General features: G+C 36.1%; 1 protein-coding gene across 2 annotated transcripts in view; it reads left to right on the plus strand.

Moving 5' to 3' along the window:
- The window catches only part of PIK3C3 (phosphatidylinositol 3-kinase catalytic subunit type 3), a 129,417-nt gene that overhangs the window by 64,838 nt on the left and 45,539 nt on the right, over positions 1-19,040 (plus strand). For both annotated transcript variants that reach the window (XR_001887886.1, XM_017885304.1), the window contains exons 13-16: positions 4,261-4,328; positions 10,564-10,669; positions 12,474-12,590; positions 16,962-17,093. Coding sequence is in view for 1 of the 2 variants with exons in the window: in XM_017885304.1 (XP_017740793.1) it covers positions 4,261-4,328; positions 10,564-10,669; positions 12,474-12,590; positions 16,962-17,093 (423 nt within the window). In the remaining variant the exon portion in view is untranslated. The remainder of the gene's footprint in view (positions 1-4,260; positions 4,329-10,563; positions 10,670-12,473; positions 12,591-16,961; positions 17,094-19,040) is intronic.

Below are 19,040 nucleotides of genomic sequence, written 5' to 3' on the forward strand. Positions count from 1 at the left end.
TTCAGATAGAAGGAGTAGCAAGTATGGAGGTCCTAAGACCAGAGTTTAAGTGTGTATGTTTGAGGAACACTAGAAACTAGTGTGCCTGGTTTATCGGGGAGTGAGCAAAAGAGAACTTGGCAGAAGATTGGATCCAAGAGATAACTGGCCATCAGTTGTGTAGGGCTTGTAGGCCATTAGTCTGAATGAGTTTTCCATGTTGGTAGCTTGAACAAAGGATAATTTACATTCTAGATGCTGTGAAGCGATTAGATTCTGAAAACTATGTTCAGAATATTGATTTATACTCACCCATCGCTCAAAAATTTTAGACTAGAAATAATGATAGTTTTTATATATTTCTGATATTTCTCTTGTGACTGATGAACCTATCTGTTATTATTCAATGATTAAGCCATTTAACTTTTTGTCAGCTGAATTGTTTTTTAAAGGATTCAGGTATCCAAAAAAGAGTGACAGTCATTTTGAGTGATATGTCTATCTTCCCCTATCACTTCCCCTATTCCCATAGAGGGTATTGTACAAGCCATGGTCACCTTTAGGTTAATATACAACCAAGCCGAATTACCTCTCTTATCACAACTTGAGATACCAACATTCCTGTCTCCTTTTTGATACCTGAGCAGTGTCTTACGTCCTTCCTCGTTTTACTCTTGGAGTTTTAGGAGAACATTGTACGTGTCTGGCCACATGTTTGAAAGGAGACAGAAACTCAATTATTCCCCAAATCTGCTCATATTTTATGAATTCCATGGGTTCTTGAAAAGAAGGTGTATTTCCCAGCTGTTGGGTGTAGCATTGTACATAAGTTACTAAAGCAAGCTTATGAATTGTGTAATTGAAATCTGTACTCTGTCCTAACATTTCTTTCTGCTTTATCTGTGAAAGAATTAGGGCAGAATTCCCCTGTATGATGGTAGAATTATTAATTTCTTCTTGTATTTCTGTTAGTGTTTGCTTTAAATATTGTGAAGCTCTCTAATTAAATACATAAATTGCATCTTTTATCACTGTTCGGTAACCCTCTTGATACCTAATAAAGCTTTTCATCTTAAAGCCTGTTTTGTCTGATGTTAATAGAGCTTTGTCTTGATTAGTGTTCATGTTGATCTTCTCAATATTTTTGTTGTCTTTGTTTATCTTTTCCTTTGAATTTTTTTGTAGCCTTATGTTTTAGGTTTATTATATTTAGGTCCCTTGTAAATATCATGTAGCTAAATTTTGTTTTTTAATCTAGTTTAACACTCTGTTTTGTAACTGGAACTTTTGCCCCATTTGTTTGTATTGTGGTTGTAGCTATATTTTGACTGATTTCACCATCTTATGTAGTAATTTCTATACTTTCTTATGTATATATAAATTATATATTCTTGCTTGTCATTGGCTAAATCCTTCTCCCTCCACCCCACCCCGTCTTGTTATTTAACTTCCTCCAGATTTGATAATAATATTATTATTTTTGTATACACTCAGTAAATACTTAGAGATACTTTTCTTAAAGGATACCTGCACCTTCCTCACCATTTCTTCTTATGTCTGTGACCTACAACATGTGATCTTTTTTTATAAAGCACTTTTTTCTTTAAATTGTTTTAAAATCTTAAAGTCTTGCTTACTCAAATTGAGTTTTAACATTTACAATACATACTTCCTGCTTCACAATTTTTAAAATTCAACTTTTCTTTATGTTCTGTAATTTTTTTTTTTATCAAAAGGGCATCATATGAAATGAAATATGTTTGCTATTAAAATATATACATCACTGTACAAACGTATAATGTTCTTGCCAGATAGTCAAAAGAGAACTTTAGGCCTGTAGTCTGCCTATTAAACTCATGGACTCAGCTTTATATAATGGCTTTTGGATCAAGGAATTTTTTAAATTGGATTTTTGGTGCATATTTAAAATGTACACCTAAGCTTTAAAACTGGAGATAAAATTCTTACTGAAAGCATTGGCACATCTATTTTGTAATAACAACCTCTTATTACTCGGAATTACAAAAGGACCCCTACTGCGTTAAAAGTTCTAATCTGTTGATCCCTACCCTTTTCATTATTCATCACCTCCCTTTAATGTTTGCTTTTCTCTGAACATATCTTTTATCCCATGGCTGTCATTTTAGTTAGTCTTTTAGTAGTACCTGCAGTTCCCCTGGCAAAAATCTCAACTCTTGATAAGCCTCATTAATTACCTACTTTCGCCATGCCTGAATATTGCTGAAGAAAAACACACAGCATAGCATATTGGTGTCACTATAAATTCACGATCACAAACCTCACATGAGCACTCACTGCTCTCTGCCATCTTCCATGTCCCTAGACGTGTTGATCTTCCTGCCCTGCAGTGATTTTTCATACCATTTCTACTCTGTTCTCGTGCCCTGCCTCCCAATCTCCAGATGACAATTCTGCCTTATACTTAATGGAAACAATAGAAACCTCTATGTAGGAATGGTCTCTTTCCCATCAGTGGTTTTATAGACATGAATTTCTCCCCCATACTTTCCTTCTGTTTTCTTACACAGAAGAAACATAACTCTCTCTCTCTCTCTCTTTTTTTTTTTTTTTTTTTGAGACGGAGTCTCGCTCTGTCGCCCAGGCTGGAGTGCAGTGGCCGGATCTCAGCTCACTGCAAGCTCCGCCTCCCGGGTTCACGCCATTCTCCTGCCTCAGCCTCCGGAGTAGCTGGGACTACAGGCGCCCGCCACCTCGCCCGGCTAGTTTTTTGTATTTTTAGTAGAGACGGGGTTTCACCATGTTAGCCAGGATGGTCTCGATCTCCTGACCTCGTGATCCGCCCGTCTCGGAAACATAACTCTCTTCAAAGATGTGTTATTTTCTTTTCCTGATAGAAATACTCAAGTATGTGTTAGAATTTTCCATGTTAAAAGTTCAGAAAAACAAAACTCTCCCTTGAAACCACATCTCTTGAAACAGCACCTTGTTTTCTTACTTCTCTTCTCAAAGGAGTTGTTTATACATACTCTTCTTCCTTCTTTCCAGTCTTTACTCCATATCATTCTGGCCCTTGCTTAAAATTTAATTTGCTAAGTTACAAAATAACCCTAATGTTTTTGGTTGTACATTCTTTTCAGCTTCTTCAGAGTATTCAACAAAGTAAATAATTTTCTTCTTGAAAAACTAACTCTTCTCATGGTTTAGGTGATACTGTGTATCTCTTGTTTTTCTCTTCATCTCTCTTGCCATTTCTTCTTAGTTTCTTTTGTCAGCACTTTCCTCTCTGCCTGACATCTTAATGTTCCTCAGGCTCCTCTTCTAGTCTCACTCAATACTCTTGCCCTAGGTTGTATTAATAAATTGAAATTTATATTTCCAGCTCAGATCATTCACCTGAGTTTCAGATTCATGTATTCAAACATGTATTTGATCTCCATTGTGTATCTGACAGGCATTTTGAACTTAGTATTTCAAAATACAACTCTTTCCTCTCACTCTGTAGATAGGTAGCTTTTTGTCTGAAATTTCCATTTGTGCCATAACAAATCAATCCAGAAATTTGGGAGTTACTATTAATTCCTTTCTTTCCTTCCTAATTCCTCTCCACCAGCAGGTCCTGTTAATTATACTTCCAAGATATTTCTTTTATTTGTCTCCTTTTCACCATCTGCACCCTCCTATCTACTGTAATAGCATCTTAACTGATCTCAGGTCTTTACTTCACAGGACAACCAGTCATTTTCCTAAAATGTAAATCACATCATCTCACTCTCCTCTTAAGATCCTTTGTTGGGTATCCATTGCTTTTAAAATAAAATTCATACTCAATAATAACGTGACCTTAGAGGTCTCACATACTTTGACCTTTGCCTATCTTTTCAGTCGCTTCAGTGTTCACTGTATTTTATTTACATTACTTAAAATTCCTTGAACAAGCCAAACTTAGAGTCCTCCAGTGTCATTTTGGTCTTGCCTGAATGTCATGTCTTCATTGCTGCCTTTTCTAACCTCCCAACCTAAATTATTTCTATGACCATTTCTTTTAATGTCTCTCTCCTCTACCAATATGAAGCTCCAGGGGGACAAGGAGTTCTCTGAACTGCGGTATTCTAACCACTTGCATATTGTCTGATTTAAAATATTTTTGTATGTGTGTGTGTAAGGGTAGATAAGTGGCAGAAAATCTGATCTGTTACATAAGATATACAGATGAAAACTGATAGGCAAATGTAGACTGACTTATTTTCCCCCATTAATAGTAGATGATAATGTATAATACATTTATTTTAATTCTTTCAGCAAGATCTCTGTACCTTCTTGATATCGAGAGCCTGCAAAAACTCAACACTGGCTAATTATTTATACTGGTATGTGAAAATAATTTTCTGTTTATGTTCTTATTACCCTTAAGAATTATTTTTCTCATGCTGTAAACACAAAGATGATTTAAAATAAGATATAAGCAATCATCAAATGTCTAGATGCAGTATTTTTATATCTAGCTGTATTCCATGACAGTTGGGTTCGTGGAAATGCTTCTTGGCACCGCTATTTCTCTCCCTTTCACTAAGGACATAACTTTCCAAGAGCTGGGATATACCTGGGGAGGGTAATGGGTGCTTTCAGTTTGATATCTGTTTGGCATGTAAAGTAGTTGAGTATGATATTTCACAGTTCTTCTACATTATTTAGTAAATAATGTATATATTTTTACATTATTTACTAAAACATTGGAATCATTTGAAAAGAGAAAGTTGTAATTAAAAGTTATGGCATTTTAAACATGAGAAAACCAAGGCAGAGGCTTGCTGTAGCTGAACTTGGTAGACCTTGATTTAGGATTAAATCATTTACCTACTGCTTTGTCATTTTCAGGGTACTTTCAGTGACCTTTTCTCATTTGTTTCTATGAAGTTAAATGGGCAAGTATAAATGTCTCCATTTCACATTAAAACAATGTCCTGAGTCACTTGAAGGAAAGAGAGAAACTATGGCACAGAGTGACTAACTGACTTCTTGAGGCACAGTTAATATGAAGCATGGTTTCCTTTATTTTCCACACAATCCTGAAGAGAAAAAGACAAGTAGCTTAAGCCACAGTCAGAAATATTTTGCTTCAATAAAAAAGAAAGTACTGGAATTAAACACTAGATAAGAGGGCTTCATCTAGCTTTACAGAGCTAACAAAGGGCAGAGCCAGGGGGGTAAGACCTGCCTAAAGCCTTCTTTACCTTTGGGAGAATCCTTGAAACTACTTACATCACTTTTTAAACCTCTTGGCATGAGACTTTTTATTATATAAATGATTTCTAATCTAATCTTACTGCTCAATTTATAGCCTTAAACAAATTACAAATTAGTAGGTGTCCATTGTAAAAGCTCACTATAGGTTGAGCATGCCAAATCCAAAAATCTGAAATCTGAAATGCTCCAAAATCCAAAACTCTATGAGCATTGACATGAAGTGCAAAAGAGATGCTCTTCGGAGCATTTCAGATTTTGAATTTTTGGATTTAAGGTGCTAAGTATAATGCAAATATTCAAAAATCCAAAAAAACCTAGAAATCCAAAACATTTCTGATTCCAAGCATTTTGACTAAGAGATGCTGAACCGGTACTTTTGAATAATGATGAAGTATTGTGCTTTTTGTGAGAAAATTATACAAAATACTATTTTGTTTTAAGACTGGATTTGGGAAGCTGTCCTTGTGGGTCAAGTCCAGCCTTAACTTCATTCTCCCTCTCTCCAGAGGTAACACTCTGCCGGATACTGCCCGTGCCTAAGAAGTAGGTAACTAAATTGGAGCACTCTTTTTCTTTTTTTCTTTTTTATTATGCTTTAAGTTCTAGGGTACATGTGCACAATGTGCAGGTTTGTTACATATGTATACATGTGCCATGTTGGTGTGCTGCACCCATTAACTCGTCATTAACATTAGGTATTTCTCCCAATGCTATCCCTCCCTCCTTCCCCACACTCCATCACATCAGTGTGTGATGTTCCCTGCCCTGAGTCCACGTTCTCACTGTTCAGTTCCCACCTATGAGTGAGAACATGCGGTGTTTGGTTTTCTGTCCTCCGACAGTTTGCTCAGAGTGATGGTTTCCAGCTTCATCCATGTCCCTACAAAGGACATGAACTCATTGTTTTTTATGGAGCACTCTTTTAACACACACAGTTTTCGATTTACATAAACAGTAAATATTTGTTTAGTTTAAGCCTTTATGGTTCTCTTTACAACAAAGAAAAACCACTGTCAACGATCTTAAGTAAATCAGTGATTTTCCCCCCTTTGGAACCTGTGTTTATCTTTTTTGGTGGTTGTTTTTTTTCTGTTGGCCTCTGTAGTGGGAAGAAAAATAGTTTCCTACTTTTACTTTAGCAGTTTAATATAATATTCATAAAACAACATTTTCCTCACATTAAATTTCATTATGTCCTTGAAAATATAGGAGGTTTTGACTAAGTGTTAATCACTATTTTTTCTTTGAAAGGTTTACTTAGAAATTCTCATATTGCCAAATTGCTACTATTTCCTTTAAATGTCACCTTTTACCTCTAATGTTCTCTATGTTCCAATCTGAATACTTAAGGGTATGTCTGTTCACTGGTCTTATGGAAAAATATTTCCTTATGAAAATCTAAATGTTTAAAAGGAAGTAAAGAGAAAAAAATATTTGTGGGGTATGTTTCTTGAATTTTTAAGTAAATATTTCGAAGCTTCTTAGGTATTTTAAATTAAAATTTTATATATTTTAAAATCATTTGCTAAGAATTCATTTACAGGTATTTTGTTTCCTTACAATATTCACAGAAACTTTTCTCTGGCTCAGAAATTATAGTCTAGAGTATTCACTGTGGTAAGAGCTATATGTATATATACTGATTATGTGGTGCTTTCAAGTTATATATTCTTTATGTTTGATTGTAGACCAGATTTCATTATTAAATTTGAAATGAGTTTTGATAGAATCTTTGATCTCTTATTTCAAGTAGGAAGAATTTTCTGAAAGCATCCAAACAGTAGGAAGTCTATTAGATGAAGTTTCCAACATAGCAGCTGTTTCTGTTCATAAGGAGCACACTTTTTTTTTCCTATAAACAAAGTACAGCCCCAGTTCCCAGTCTTATAAACATTCAATCAAACTTAGATTTGATTTGTGTTTTCCCACTATATATCTGATTCATTGAATCAATAGCATATGCTGTGTCTATTCATTCCCTAAGGAGTAATTGTTTTTCCCGTATTTACAGTCTGCCTATTACATATTCAGAAATACTCATGGGGAGAAAAGCTATTGATGTGTGGACTTTTGCCTTTAATAGACACTGCTTTTGTGAATGTAAGGTAACAATAAGGGAAATCATTTCAAGCAGTTGGTTTAAAATGATCATTCTTCTCTTCCTTTGAACATATAAAAATAACAAAATGTGAGAATGTAAATGCTTCTGTAAGCCTATTCTATTATAACAAATGTATTAAAATGGAAATTTTAATTGATTGTGCTGTTTCCTTTGAACATTTGAATTTCCTTTTTTCATTTGTTCCTTTTCTGGTGATTTAAACAGGATTCTTGCTGTAGCTAAATCCTTAGGGGCCTATAGGTGTGCAGACAATCCTTTTAAAATGAATAGTGCCAACCTTTTAAGCCACAGAGGGGAGTTACAGTCTCCAGTCTGTAAAATGTTGGGCATCAGAATCTATAAATCGTTGCAGTTTTTTATTTTTATAGCCATTCTAGGATGTTGAAGTTGAAAGTAAACTTTGGATGCTTTGACATGTTTTCTATAACTTTTAAGACCTTTCAAGGTAATAAAGGTTATTTACTCCACAAAATAAAATTGCCAGGAAACAGGTAGCCCACTGATGTCATCTTACAATGGGTACCTGGACAATTTTGTTTGCATTCCTACTTGAAGATGACAGCTTTCAAAGAAATACCTTGGAGTGTTTTATAGAATCTAGTTTATTGATGTGAACAGAAACCTCAGAAATGATTCAAATCTAGGTCTTCTAGTCTTGATAGCTAACCTTATCTCTCGTATTTGGAGATGACAGTGTCTTTTTTTTTTTTTTTGAGATAAAGTTTCATTCTTGTTGCCCAGGCTGGAGTGCAAGGGTGCGATCACGGCTCACTGCAACCTCTGCCTCCCAGGTTCAATCAGTTCCCCTGCCTCGGCCTCCCAAAGTGCTGGGATTACAGGCATGAACCACCGCACCTGGCCGGCTTGAATGATTTTTGAGAGGTGTTTGATACTTGATGCTTATTATGAGCATCAACATATATTTTCAGTAACAGAAAATAGCTGCAGCCATAGTGTTTACCTGATGATCAGAAAGAGCAGGACACAGCAGTGGGCCCCTACATTGTGGTCAGCTATATGTTCATTTGGAAATAAGTTTACTGCATAAACACGGGAAAAGATACTGAATATCCTAAGGTGACGGAGACAATCGAGGACTTTAACTATAAAGGGTAGAAGGGGATGGATTGGAGTTGAATAATACCATATTGACAGTTTCACCGTTTAGAACTGCTGTTTTTTATTTTAAAGTACAGTGTTAGATTCATCGACCACAAATTGAACAGAGGGCCAAGGAAAGTTTTAGGTAGTGCTGTGTTCTCTGGTTTGGCTGCAGCCCCACCTCTCTCTCTTTCCTTCTATTTAAGTGAGTCAAACATTTGTTTCCTGCCTGGCTTTTGAGAAAATTTGAGTTTGTGAACCCTCCTACATGAGAATTCCTCGCCCAAATACCTGGGATATTGTTAGTACCTTCAATAGAGGTAGAAAAAGATGCATTTAATGTGATAAGTTTGGTTTTACACATGTTCAGTTAGAAATGACAAACAGTGTCTTGAAAAGGGGATCTGGTCCTTGAAAATTAGGGTGCATGAATGTGAAAGCAGGTCATGTAATGGAATTCAAAATTAGACCTTAGATGTAAAAAAGGAATATGTATTTATATTTGAAAATTATCAATAATGAGATAGTAGCCTAAATCCACAATAGTGGAATTATTCGTTCAACAGTAATATGTTAATAATATGTTGAGCATCTATTATGAGCCAGACATGCTGAAGGTATAGTGGAGAACAAGACAGGTAAGCCCTCTGCTCTCATGAAGTTGACCATCTGAATGGCTGAATACGGAGTATACTCTCCCAGAAATAGTAGAAAGGATGCTAATAAGCATCCGTGACTTGAGATTTGGGAAACATTGACAGTTAAGAAGGTTGAAAAGTTTCGTATGTGTTTTAAGGATAAAACTGTGTGAAAGTCAACTTAGTAAAATCAAAAAAGTCTGACCTGGGAGCCCAAAGTCCTGGGTTTCTATCTCGGTTTTATAATCAATCATACCACCATAGACAAGACACAGCCCCTCTAAGTTTCACTGTTGATAAAGCAAGCAAGTTGATTGAGATTGATGGTTTTCAAACTACACATCATCATGATCCACTGAAAGCAATTTAAAGTTTCAGTCTAGCATTTGTTATTTAAAGAAAAATAAACAGAATAGCAAATATTAACATATTGTTCACAGGATGTTGCTTTGTGAAACTTTTCAGTTTTATGCATCTGTGTGCATATGTGGCTGTGTGTATCAAGTTGTGATACTTTTTTTTTTCTTTTTAAAAGATACCATCTCCGTTTGTTGCCCAAGCTAGAGTGTAATGGTACAATCATAGCTTACTGCAGCTTCACATGGGCTCAAGCTGTCTTCTCACCTCAGCCTCCTTAGTAGCTGGGACTGTAGGCGGTGTCACCACACCTGGCTTATATTTATTTATTTTTTTTTAAATGTAGAGGCTGATCTCAAACTCCTGACCTCAAGTGATCCTCCTTCCTAGGCCTCCCCAAAACGCTGGGATTATAGGCATGAGCCACCATGCCCAACCTGTTATTTGCTTTGGTTTGTTCCCAGTGGAACATTTAGAAACACTGGATTAGAAGACCTATAAAATCTTGCTCAGATCATTGCTTATATGATTTTTATAATTGTATAAGCAGATTAGGTTTAAGAAAACATTTAAAATGTCTTTTACTCTCTAAAACCATAGTTTTTTAATTGGGAAGTTAAAGATTATGTGTGAATATTTGAAAAATGGGAAACTGGATGGGAAAGAAAAAATTACTTAAGATTTTATTCATCTTTCAAAAATATAAGTGACAGGAGTAGCTTCAGAGAGGTTTTCAGAATCAGAGAGCCTTATGTAATACCAAAGTATTACGCAGATTATGAAAATAATAGTTTTTGTTCTCGAGTTACTCAGTAAATATGTGAGCTTAGATGATTTCTGAGGATGTTAATACTCTACCTTATAAATAGGAGAAAATGCTTGTTTTGGTGGCAAAAGTTTTAGAAAATTTGGGATATTACACAAATTAAGGCATTATCACTCTTAGTTTACCTTTTATTGATGGTTGTATGTGTTCCTCTGTAACTTTTCACTTTTAAAAGAGATGAGTGTTTTATTACTCCAATTTGATTATTTTTGCATATGTAAATTAACCTGTTTTAGTGAAATGGTAATGAGTATTTACAAACTGAATCTAAGTTTCGTTTCACATCACACGAATGGCTCAAACATATTTTTAAGGTATGTGATCGTGGAATGTGAAGATCAAGATACCCAGCAGAGAGATCCAAAGACCCATGAGATGTACTTGAATGTAATGAGAAGATTTAGCCAAGCGTTGTTGAAGGTAACCATTAAATGTGGGAGTTGGCAAACTGCAGTGCACGGGCCAAATTTAGCCTGTTGCCTGTTTTGGAACATCCCATGAGCTAAAAGTGGTTTTATATTTTTTTTTATTTTTATTTTTTTGAGACGGAGTCTTGCTCTGTTACCCAGGCTGGAGTACAGTGATGCCATTTCGGCTCACTGCAGCCTCCACCTCCTGGGTTCAAGAGATTCTCCTGCCTCAGCCTCCCGAGTAGCTGGGGTTAAAGGCGCCCACTACCATGTCCAGCTAATTTTTGCATTTTTAGTAGACACAGGGTTTCGCCATGTTGGGCCAGGCTATTCTGGAACTCCTGACCTCAGGTGATCCACCTGCCTCGGCCTCCCAAAGTACCAGCATTACAGATGTGAGCCACTGCACCCGACCTGGTTTTTATATTTTTAAATGGTTGAAAACCAATCAAAAGAAGAAAAATAATTTATGATACATGAAAATTATATGAATTCAAGTTTTAGTGTTCATAAATAAATTATTGGAATAGAATCATGAACTCATTTGATTTTATATTGTCTGTGGCTACTTTTCTACTCAATAGTAGTTTAATAGTTGGAATGAAAACTGCGTGGCCAAGAAGACCTAAAATATGTTATCTTTGACCCTTTACAGAAGTTTTCTTGAGCCCTAATTTAATGAAATAAACCTGTACATGGAGTTAAAAAAAAAAAAAGAGCTTTGCTTTTTTATTTTCCTTTCTATTGTATATCTTTCTTATCAAAGCTGTGTACATTTCCAGAAATCTGGCAGTGGTCATATTGCAGCAACTTTTATATAACGTATTTTGCCTTTTCAACAGCTTTTAAAAGAGGTTTATTTTCCTGTGTTCTTTTGATTCTTAAAGCAGTGCCACAGTTCAGCCAGCAGAGGGTGCAAGGGCAGTGAAAAGAAAGCTGCCACACATTAATCTGGGACTTGCCGCAGAAATAGTCTATTTCATGGCATCTTTCATCTGTTGCATGTTTCATGCTTTAAAAAATTTATATCACATCTTATTAAACACTTTGAGACTAAGCTTTTGTATTCATTCCCAGAGCTTCTCAACATCAAACTGATTGGGAAATAAGCCCTTGGTCCTCTCTTCTAATCACGTTTCTGTTACAGCCTTTGTCACCCTGTGAAGACACTTCAGTTTCTTCAGGTTTAAATTTCCCCATCTTCGAAGTGAGGATGATAATATTTACCCAGCTTCCCTTGCCAGGGTAATTGGGAAGATTAAATTAGAAATGTATTTTATAATATTTTATGAACTAGGAATCACTACATAAGACCGTATAGCATTTAGTTTTTATGACTTATATTTTAAGCACATATTGTGGTGCTATTTGAAATTTTCTTTTTTTTTAAAGTTGATTTTTAGTTCCTTGAAGACCTGTATCTTTGTTTCTGCCATATTTATGTATATATGTCCAGCACATTTCTCCATCATAAGCCGTTGGATATTTATTGAATCAAATAATGAGTGAATATATTTTAGGATGAATGCATTCCATCTTGTCACATGGTTTATGTGGGGAAAAAAAATGCTGTTTTAGATAGACCAGTATTTGCTGAAGACTCAGATAATTTTCAGTTGTGGATGGATTAGTGTTGTTAGTAACTAAGATATGGGGTTTCTCGTTGTTTTTGAATCAAGATAATCTTTTTCAATTTTGCTTTCTATTTAAGTTTACAGCTATGAGAAATATAAATAAGGATTATCCATGCTATTAAAGAAACCCTGATCATTACGCCACATAGAACTAATTTTTTCTCACTTTGAACCCTTCAGGGTGATAAGTCTGTCAGAGTTATGCGTTCTTTGCTGGCCGCACAACAGACATTTGTAGATCGGTTGGTGCATCTAATGAAGGCAGTACAACGTGAAAGTGGAAATCGTAAGAAAAAGGTAAGCCTATGGGGTATGCTTTTGTTCATAATTTAATAGCGTCTTGGCATCAGAAAATACTGAATTTTCACTGTTGTCTTTTTGGGTTGATATATTATGTGAATTATTATTATTATTATTTTTTAAGACAATGTCTCACTCTATCGCCCAGGCTGGAGTGCAGTGGCACGATCTCGGCTTACTGCAACCCCTGCCTCCTGGGTTCAAGCAATTCTTGTGCCCTAGCCTCCCGAGTAGCCAGGATTACAGGCACCCGCCACCATGCCCAGCTAATTTTTCTATTTTTAGTGGAGATGAGGGTTCCCCATGTTGGTCAGGCTGGTCTCGAACTCCTGACCTCAGGTGATCCACCCGCTTCAGCCTCCCGAAGTGCTGGGATTACAGGTGTGAGCCGCTGCACCCAGCATATTATGTGAACTTTTTATCATGAAATTATAGTAATAGGAATGGTATATGAGTTTATATATATTGATATGATATTTAGTCTTCTTAACAAATCTATAAGGTAGGACCTATTATTATCCCAATTGTGAGGAGAAGAAAGTAAAGAGAGGTTAATTAATTTGTTTAATGTCATACAGCTAGTAAATATTGGAGTGGGGATTTGTATTCAGACATTCTTAGTCCATATTGTTATCCACAGTACTTTACCACCTCTTATTTTGGAATCTTAGCAAATTAGAATATACAGTATATTTGATATGGAAAGAATCTGTAGAGATCAATTAGACTAGAACTCTTCTGAGAAAACAAAAGTCCAGAGTAACTTGCCCAAGGTTTCAGAACTGGTTGTTAGTAACAACACTAGCTTTGTATCTCTTCTCTCCTGGCTAGTACATCAGGCTTTCTCTCAGCTATGAGGTTTCCACTTGATGGGTAGAAGTAGATGAGTTCTTCACCTGTCATTTTTTGTGATCAGTAGCCTAAATGATATGAAGGATTCACTTGGTATGTTTTCCTAATTCCATTAGATAATTGGCAGGCCTTTCTTGGTGACCTTTGTAAAACAACACATTTTACTGTTCTTTAGACTTTTAAAGGAAAGCAGAGAGAGGAGGAAAATATGAAGATTTGAGTCAGTGGTTCAAAGGCAAAGAATCAGGTCTAAAGAGAAATGCTAGCAGAGCATGTAGAAGCAGTAATGAGTAATGTTCAGCAGGTTAGGGGAAAACAGGCTGAGAGGAAACACAGTTCTGTTGAGTTGATATTTTCTTTGTTGTTGAGAAGAATCACAAACCTTGGTCAAATAAATACATTTCTACTGCTGTTCCCCCTGTAGCACCTCTCCCCAGAGGTGCCTGTGTGGGAAACAGTGTGATTCCCAAATGCCCACCAGCAGAGGGAGTGTCTGCTGCTCTGACCTGCAGTTTGGGGCTTATATTTGAAACCAGTTTGTTTTAGTGCCAGGAGCTCTTCAATTTAGCAGATACGGGAACCTTGGCAACACCTCAGTTTCTGCTCTTCTGGAGGCTGATCACCTATTTGAGACATCACCCAGAGTCTCCCCAAATAAATTTTGTGTTTCTCAGATAGCCTATATTTTAAGCCAGACCATCCCAAATATAGTTTCCGTATTGGCTGAAAATCTTTATAGGCATTTTATCATGATATGGTAAAAAACAAACTTAATTTTATTTACATATATTTATTAGAAACAAGCCCTGGCACCATGAAGAAATGCAGAGAGAGCTCTCTACTACCATTATTGGCATTAATACTAGTAGTGTTGAAATAGCCACTAATCATCTAAAATCATATGTAGCACTTTTTCATCCCTCGTAATTTATTTGTGAGCGCTGTATCACAGTGGGTATAGCAGTGTTAGATCTGTGGCAGAGTAATCCCTGAGTTAAGTGTCAGATGAGTGAAGAAAATGATAATATTGTTGTTGTCTTCTTTCCTTCATTGATCTCTAGTTTAGAAAAAATTATGTTAGAAGAGGTCTAAGTCTACATATTTGAATTCTAATAAAATGCCTTTTTCATCTACTTTTTTTTTTTGAGACAGAGTCTTGCTCTGTTGCCCAGACTGCAGTACCATGGTACCGTGGCATGATCTCGGCTCACTGTAGCCTCTGCCTCCCCTTTTCAAGCAATTCACCTGCCTCAGCCTCCCAGGTAGCTGGGACTATGGGTGTGCGCCACCACGCCTGGCTAAGTTTTAGTAAAGACGGGGTTTCACCATGTTGGCCAGGCTGATCTCGAACTGACCTCAAGTGATCTGCCAGCCTCGGCCTTCCAAAGTGCTGAGGTTACAGGCATGAGCCACTGCGCCTGGCCATCTTTTCTATCTACGTTTAAAATATATTACCACTTTCACTGTTAATATTATAAGTAGTCTCTCTTCACTTTATGATTTTTTAGGGGATATTACTCATTTATGTGTTCTACCAATATGAAATATGTATTGCATGCCTACTCTGAGCAGAGCACTTTTCTGGGTTCTTGGGATACAGCAGTGAATATAAAAATCTCTTCGCCTATGGGGATCATATTCTCACTGAAGAGAGTAAATGCAATAAATAAGTAAAATGTGTGTAGTGTGCTAGATCGTGTTATGTGTTATGGAGAAAAATAAAACAGAAAGGGGGAATAGGCAGTCCTTGTGTCCAGTAGTAAGGCAGTGTTTCACTTCTTAACAGAGTGGCCAGGTTAAGGCCTCCCTGAGAAATTGACATTTGAACAAAGACCTGAAACATGTAAGAAAGCAAGCTGGTCTTCTGGAGAAAATTGTTCCAGCCGGAGGAATAGCAGTGCACAGCCCCAGAGGTGGGAGCATGTGTGTGGCAGTTGTGAGAAATAGGAAGAAACTCAGTGTATTTGGAGCAGAGGGAATGGGTACAGTAATAGGAGATGAGGTTAGAGATAATTGGGAAATGGATGAAATTTATCCTTGTAAATCGTTATAGTCAATATTATTTTGACTGGAACACTGAGTAAGAGTAGAAGCTGTTGGAGATTTTGAATAGATGGGTAACGTGAACTGGCTTTCATTGTAGCAGCTGCACTCTGGTTACTTTTGATAAGAAACTAGGAGGGTGAAAAGTTTGAAGAAGAGGAGCAATCAGAAAGGAGGCTATTGCAGTAATCAAGATGAGAAATCATGGTGGCTGGGTTCCTAGGGCTTGTAGTGGTAGAGGTGGTAAGAAGTGGCTAGATTTCTCACCCTGTTCTTATTTTACTTTCTGATTACTTTATTTATTAATTTTAATTTTTATCAGCACATCACCTAGAAATTTGTTAAGCTAGGATAACTTTACTCTCAAATTAGTTGATATTACTTCACATTAGTAGATCTGACCATCCATTTAGTTAAGGAGTAGATTTAGTGATTTTTGTAACACTTATGTAGAAATTCATACCAGTTGATTTTCAGTTGATTTTAACTTGAACTTTTCATCATTCAGGAGGAGATGGGATTATTACTGAAGGGAAATAATTTAATTTTACATCTTCTTTGTCCTTGAAACCTATTATTTTTTCTGAACTTCTTTCACTGATTCCGGAGTTCTCTCCTTTGAGGCATACCCAGCAGCACGAAGCACTTCAGCTTCCCAGTAGCATCATAGTTGAAGTGTTTTGTGCTGCTGGGATTGTCATGTCGAGTTTTCCCTCTTGAAGAACAAACTCACCTATTTAGGTGAGCAAGCCCTGCTCCTCAAGATGGCAAGACTTTCCCCGCTTTTAAAGGAAATCGATTGTTCTTTTGAAATTGAATAGAAGGGGTTCTTCTAAATAGTATAGATGTTGCTTAATGATGAAGCTGTTTCATCATGACTTGGATTTCTTAGTTTCTGAAATATTAGCTTAATGCATTATGTATATGAGCTGAAGAAAATGAATGATGATATCCTAGGAAAAGTTTGACCATACAGACCCAGTGAAAGTTAGAAAGTAGGGTTATAGTTCCTCCAAGTGGATTAAGTTTCCTTTTTAAACTCAAAAAATGCACTGGGGCAGCCTAATGAAATTTTTGCTTAATATTTGGTCATGCAAGATTAAACTTCAAATAAAATTTCAGTTTCTCTCTGTGACTTCACAAGTCCTTGGAAACCGAAATTGAATCTTTAGGTCCAACTTGAATAAATTCCTGATTCTTTGTCAGCTTTAGCAAGTGAAATGTATTCTCTGTCCTTCTTGTGAAAGTCCAGCCTTTCACAGTTAGGGATTGTTTGGTTTAAAGCACGCTACTGCTGTTGTTAGGGATTATTTATACGTGCTTTTCTCTCACATACAACACTATGTCCTTTATATTACTTTGGTGCTCTGCAAATATTTTTAAGTTAATAGAATCAATTTTTATGTCTTTACTATATGTTTTATAAACTACTCTTCTATTTTAACCTAATTAATCCTTTCTGATTTGTTCTAGAATGAGAGACTACAGGCGTTGCTTGGAGATAATGAAAAGATGAATTTGTCAGATGTGGAACTTATCCCGTTGCCTTTAGAACCCCAAGTGAAAATTAGAGGAATAATTCCGGAAACAGCTACACTGTTTAAAGTAATTGTGGTGGATATTTAATGTGTATGATTGGAACCTAAATCTTAAACTAGATCAGAGATACTGCCTTGGAAAATTACTGCATTGCAGAGATCACCTCTATAATTCTAGTTGATTTAGTAAATGCTAGACCAAAGGGTACCTTTTATTTATCAGTGTGTTTTGATTTAAGATCTTCTTTTGTTACAGTACATGGGCATTTTTATATGATATGTGAAATACTTTTATATCTCTGGGTTGTTTTTTAATATTTAATTTTTTTATTGTTTTATTTTTGTAGAGATGGGTCCTCACTTTGTTATCCAGGCTGGTCTCATACTCCTGACTTCAAACAGTCTTCCTACCTCAGCCTCCCAAAGTGTTGGGTTTACAGGCATGCGCCACCATACCCAACATAATATTTAATTTTTTGAGCTAATTGTTAATCAGATCCATAACTACTTTTCTTTATGTAAACACTTTTTTTTTTTTACAGGGCAAATTGCAGACATATCATGCGTTCATTCAGTTCATGAGTTCAGATGGTTAGATACGAGTCCCAGTTGACCTTTTTAACATTTCTCAGTCTGACATCTGTTCCTATTGAACCTTAAGTTTTTCCTTATATTTTCACGGGGCAATTCTCTTTAGTCCTTAATAGCATACCAGGCTTGGTGTTTTTTCTACTGACTGGCCACCAGTTCAGGTAGAAACAGCTGATGCAACTGCCTTCTCTAATCAGGCTCAAAGGGCCAAAGGCCAGAGCATCATTATCTGTCAACATCATACTGAAAGATCTTTGTGAGACATGGTGTTTTATGTTTTGTGGTTCTAGTGGTAGAAAGGCGTAGTTGCATTGAATATTAACTTCGCATGAGTTAAGAAAGGACTCATAGAACAACAACTAATGTATATACACAGGGGTGTAATTATAGTAGGAAATAGTTCATATTTTTTAAAAAGGTATGTTTCAAGGCAGCCTCGTATTTGGTCATGGGTTGCAGCCCAGCTCATAACAACCAAAACATAAGTTTCATAAAACAATACCTAACCTTAACTGGGTGTTATGGACGGTTAGTTTCTATTATTTTAAACATTATTCTGTTGCTTTAATTTTAAATGTTGCTTATAACCTATTGGTTTTAAAACTCTCTAACAGATTACAACCTGCAAGTTAAAAATACTGGTATTACTAGATGCAATTTGAAAATACTGATATAGGAGATACAGTGCAAATTTTTTTAGTCTGTGCTTGCAATCTACTGGAGACTGAAATGTAAAAAGCTATACACAAGGTAATATACATATAACAACTGGCATTCCTTTGAGCTAGAACTCCCAAAGAAGACCAGCTTCTGATATTCTTGAACACTAAGGACTCATCAAGAGCAGTGAATCAAAAAAGTAATTTTACCATTTTTTTCCAACCATGGTAGAAAAGAGTATCTAAGACATATAGCAGGGGTTTTAAGAGTGGAGTATAAGAAGATGTATCTCCCTCTATTGGTAGGTAGATTCTAGACTCATACTCTTTTTAATGATAACATATTATAATTATGTCTTACGACATAAAATGTGGGAAATCTTTTGACCTGAATATTCAGTCTTGATTATTTTTCTTTCAACTCTTAAGTATATGGGCATTCTTAAAAATTTTGAGTTGGAGTTTAGAAATAATGGTTCTGAGGCAGTTACTATATAGTATTAGTTATGTAGAGAGAGTTGCTACTTTGGCTCATGGATGCCTTTGAGAATCTGATGAAAGTGATGGGTTTATGCACTTTAGAAAATTGCCCATATGCTTACAAATACACTGAAATTTCTGCATACACTTGCAGAGGATCTATGGACTCCTGTCGTCCTTGTGTGAGCCCCTTAGAGCTGAAAAGGCTAAGGACCCTTATTTCTAGTAGTTTTAAAAGTAATTTTGTACAACCTTAATGTAACAGCCAAAGCTGGATATTCATG

The sequence above is a fragment of the Rhinopithecus bieti genome, unplaced genomic scaffold, assembly GCF_001698545.2.
Source record: "Rhinopithecus bieti isolate Rb0 unplaced genomic scaffold, ASM169854v2 scaffold_14009, whole genome shotgun sequence".
Lineage (NCBI taxonomy): Eukaryota > Metazoa > Chordata > Mammalia > Primates > Cercopithecidae > Rhinopithecus > Rhinopithecus bieti.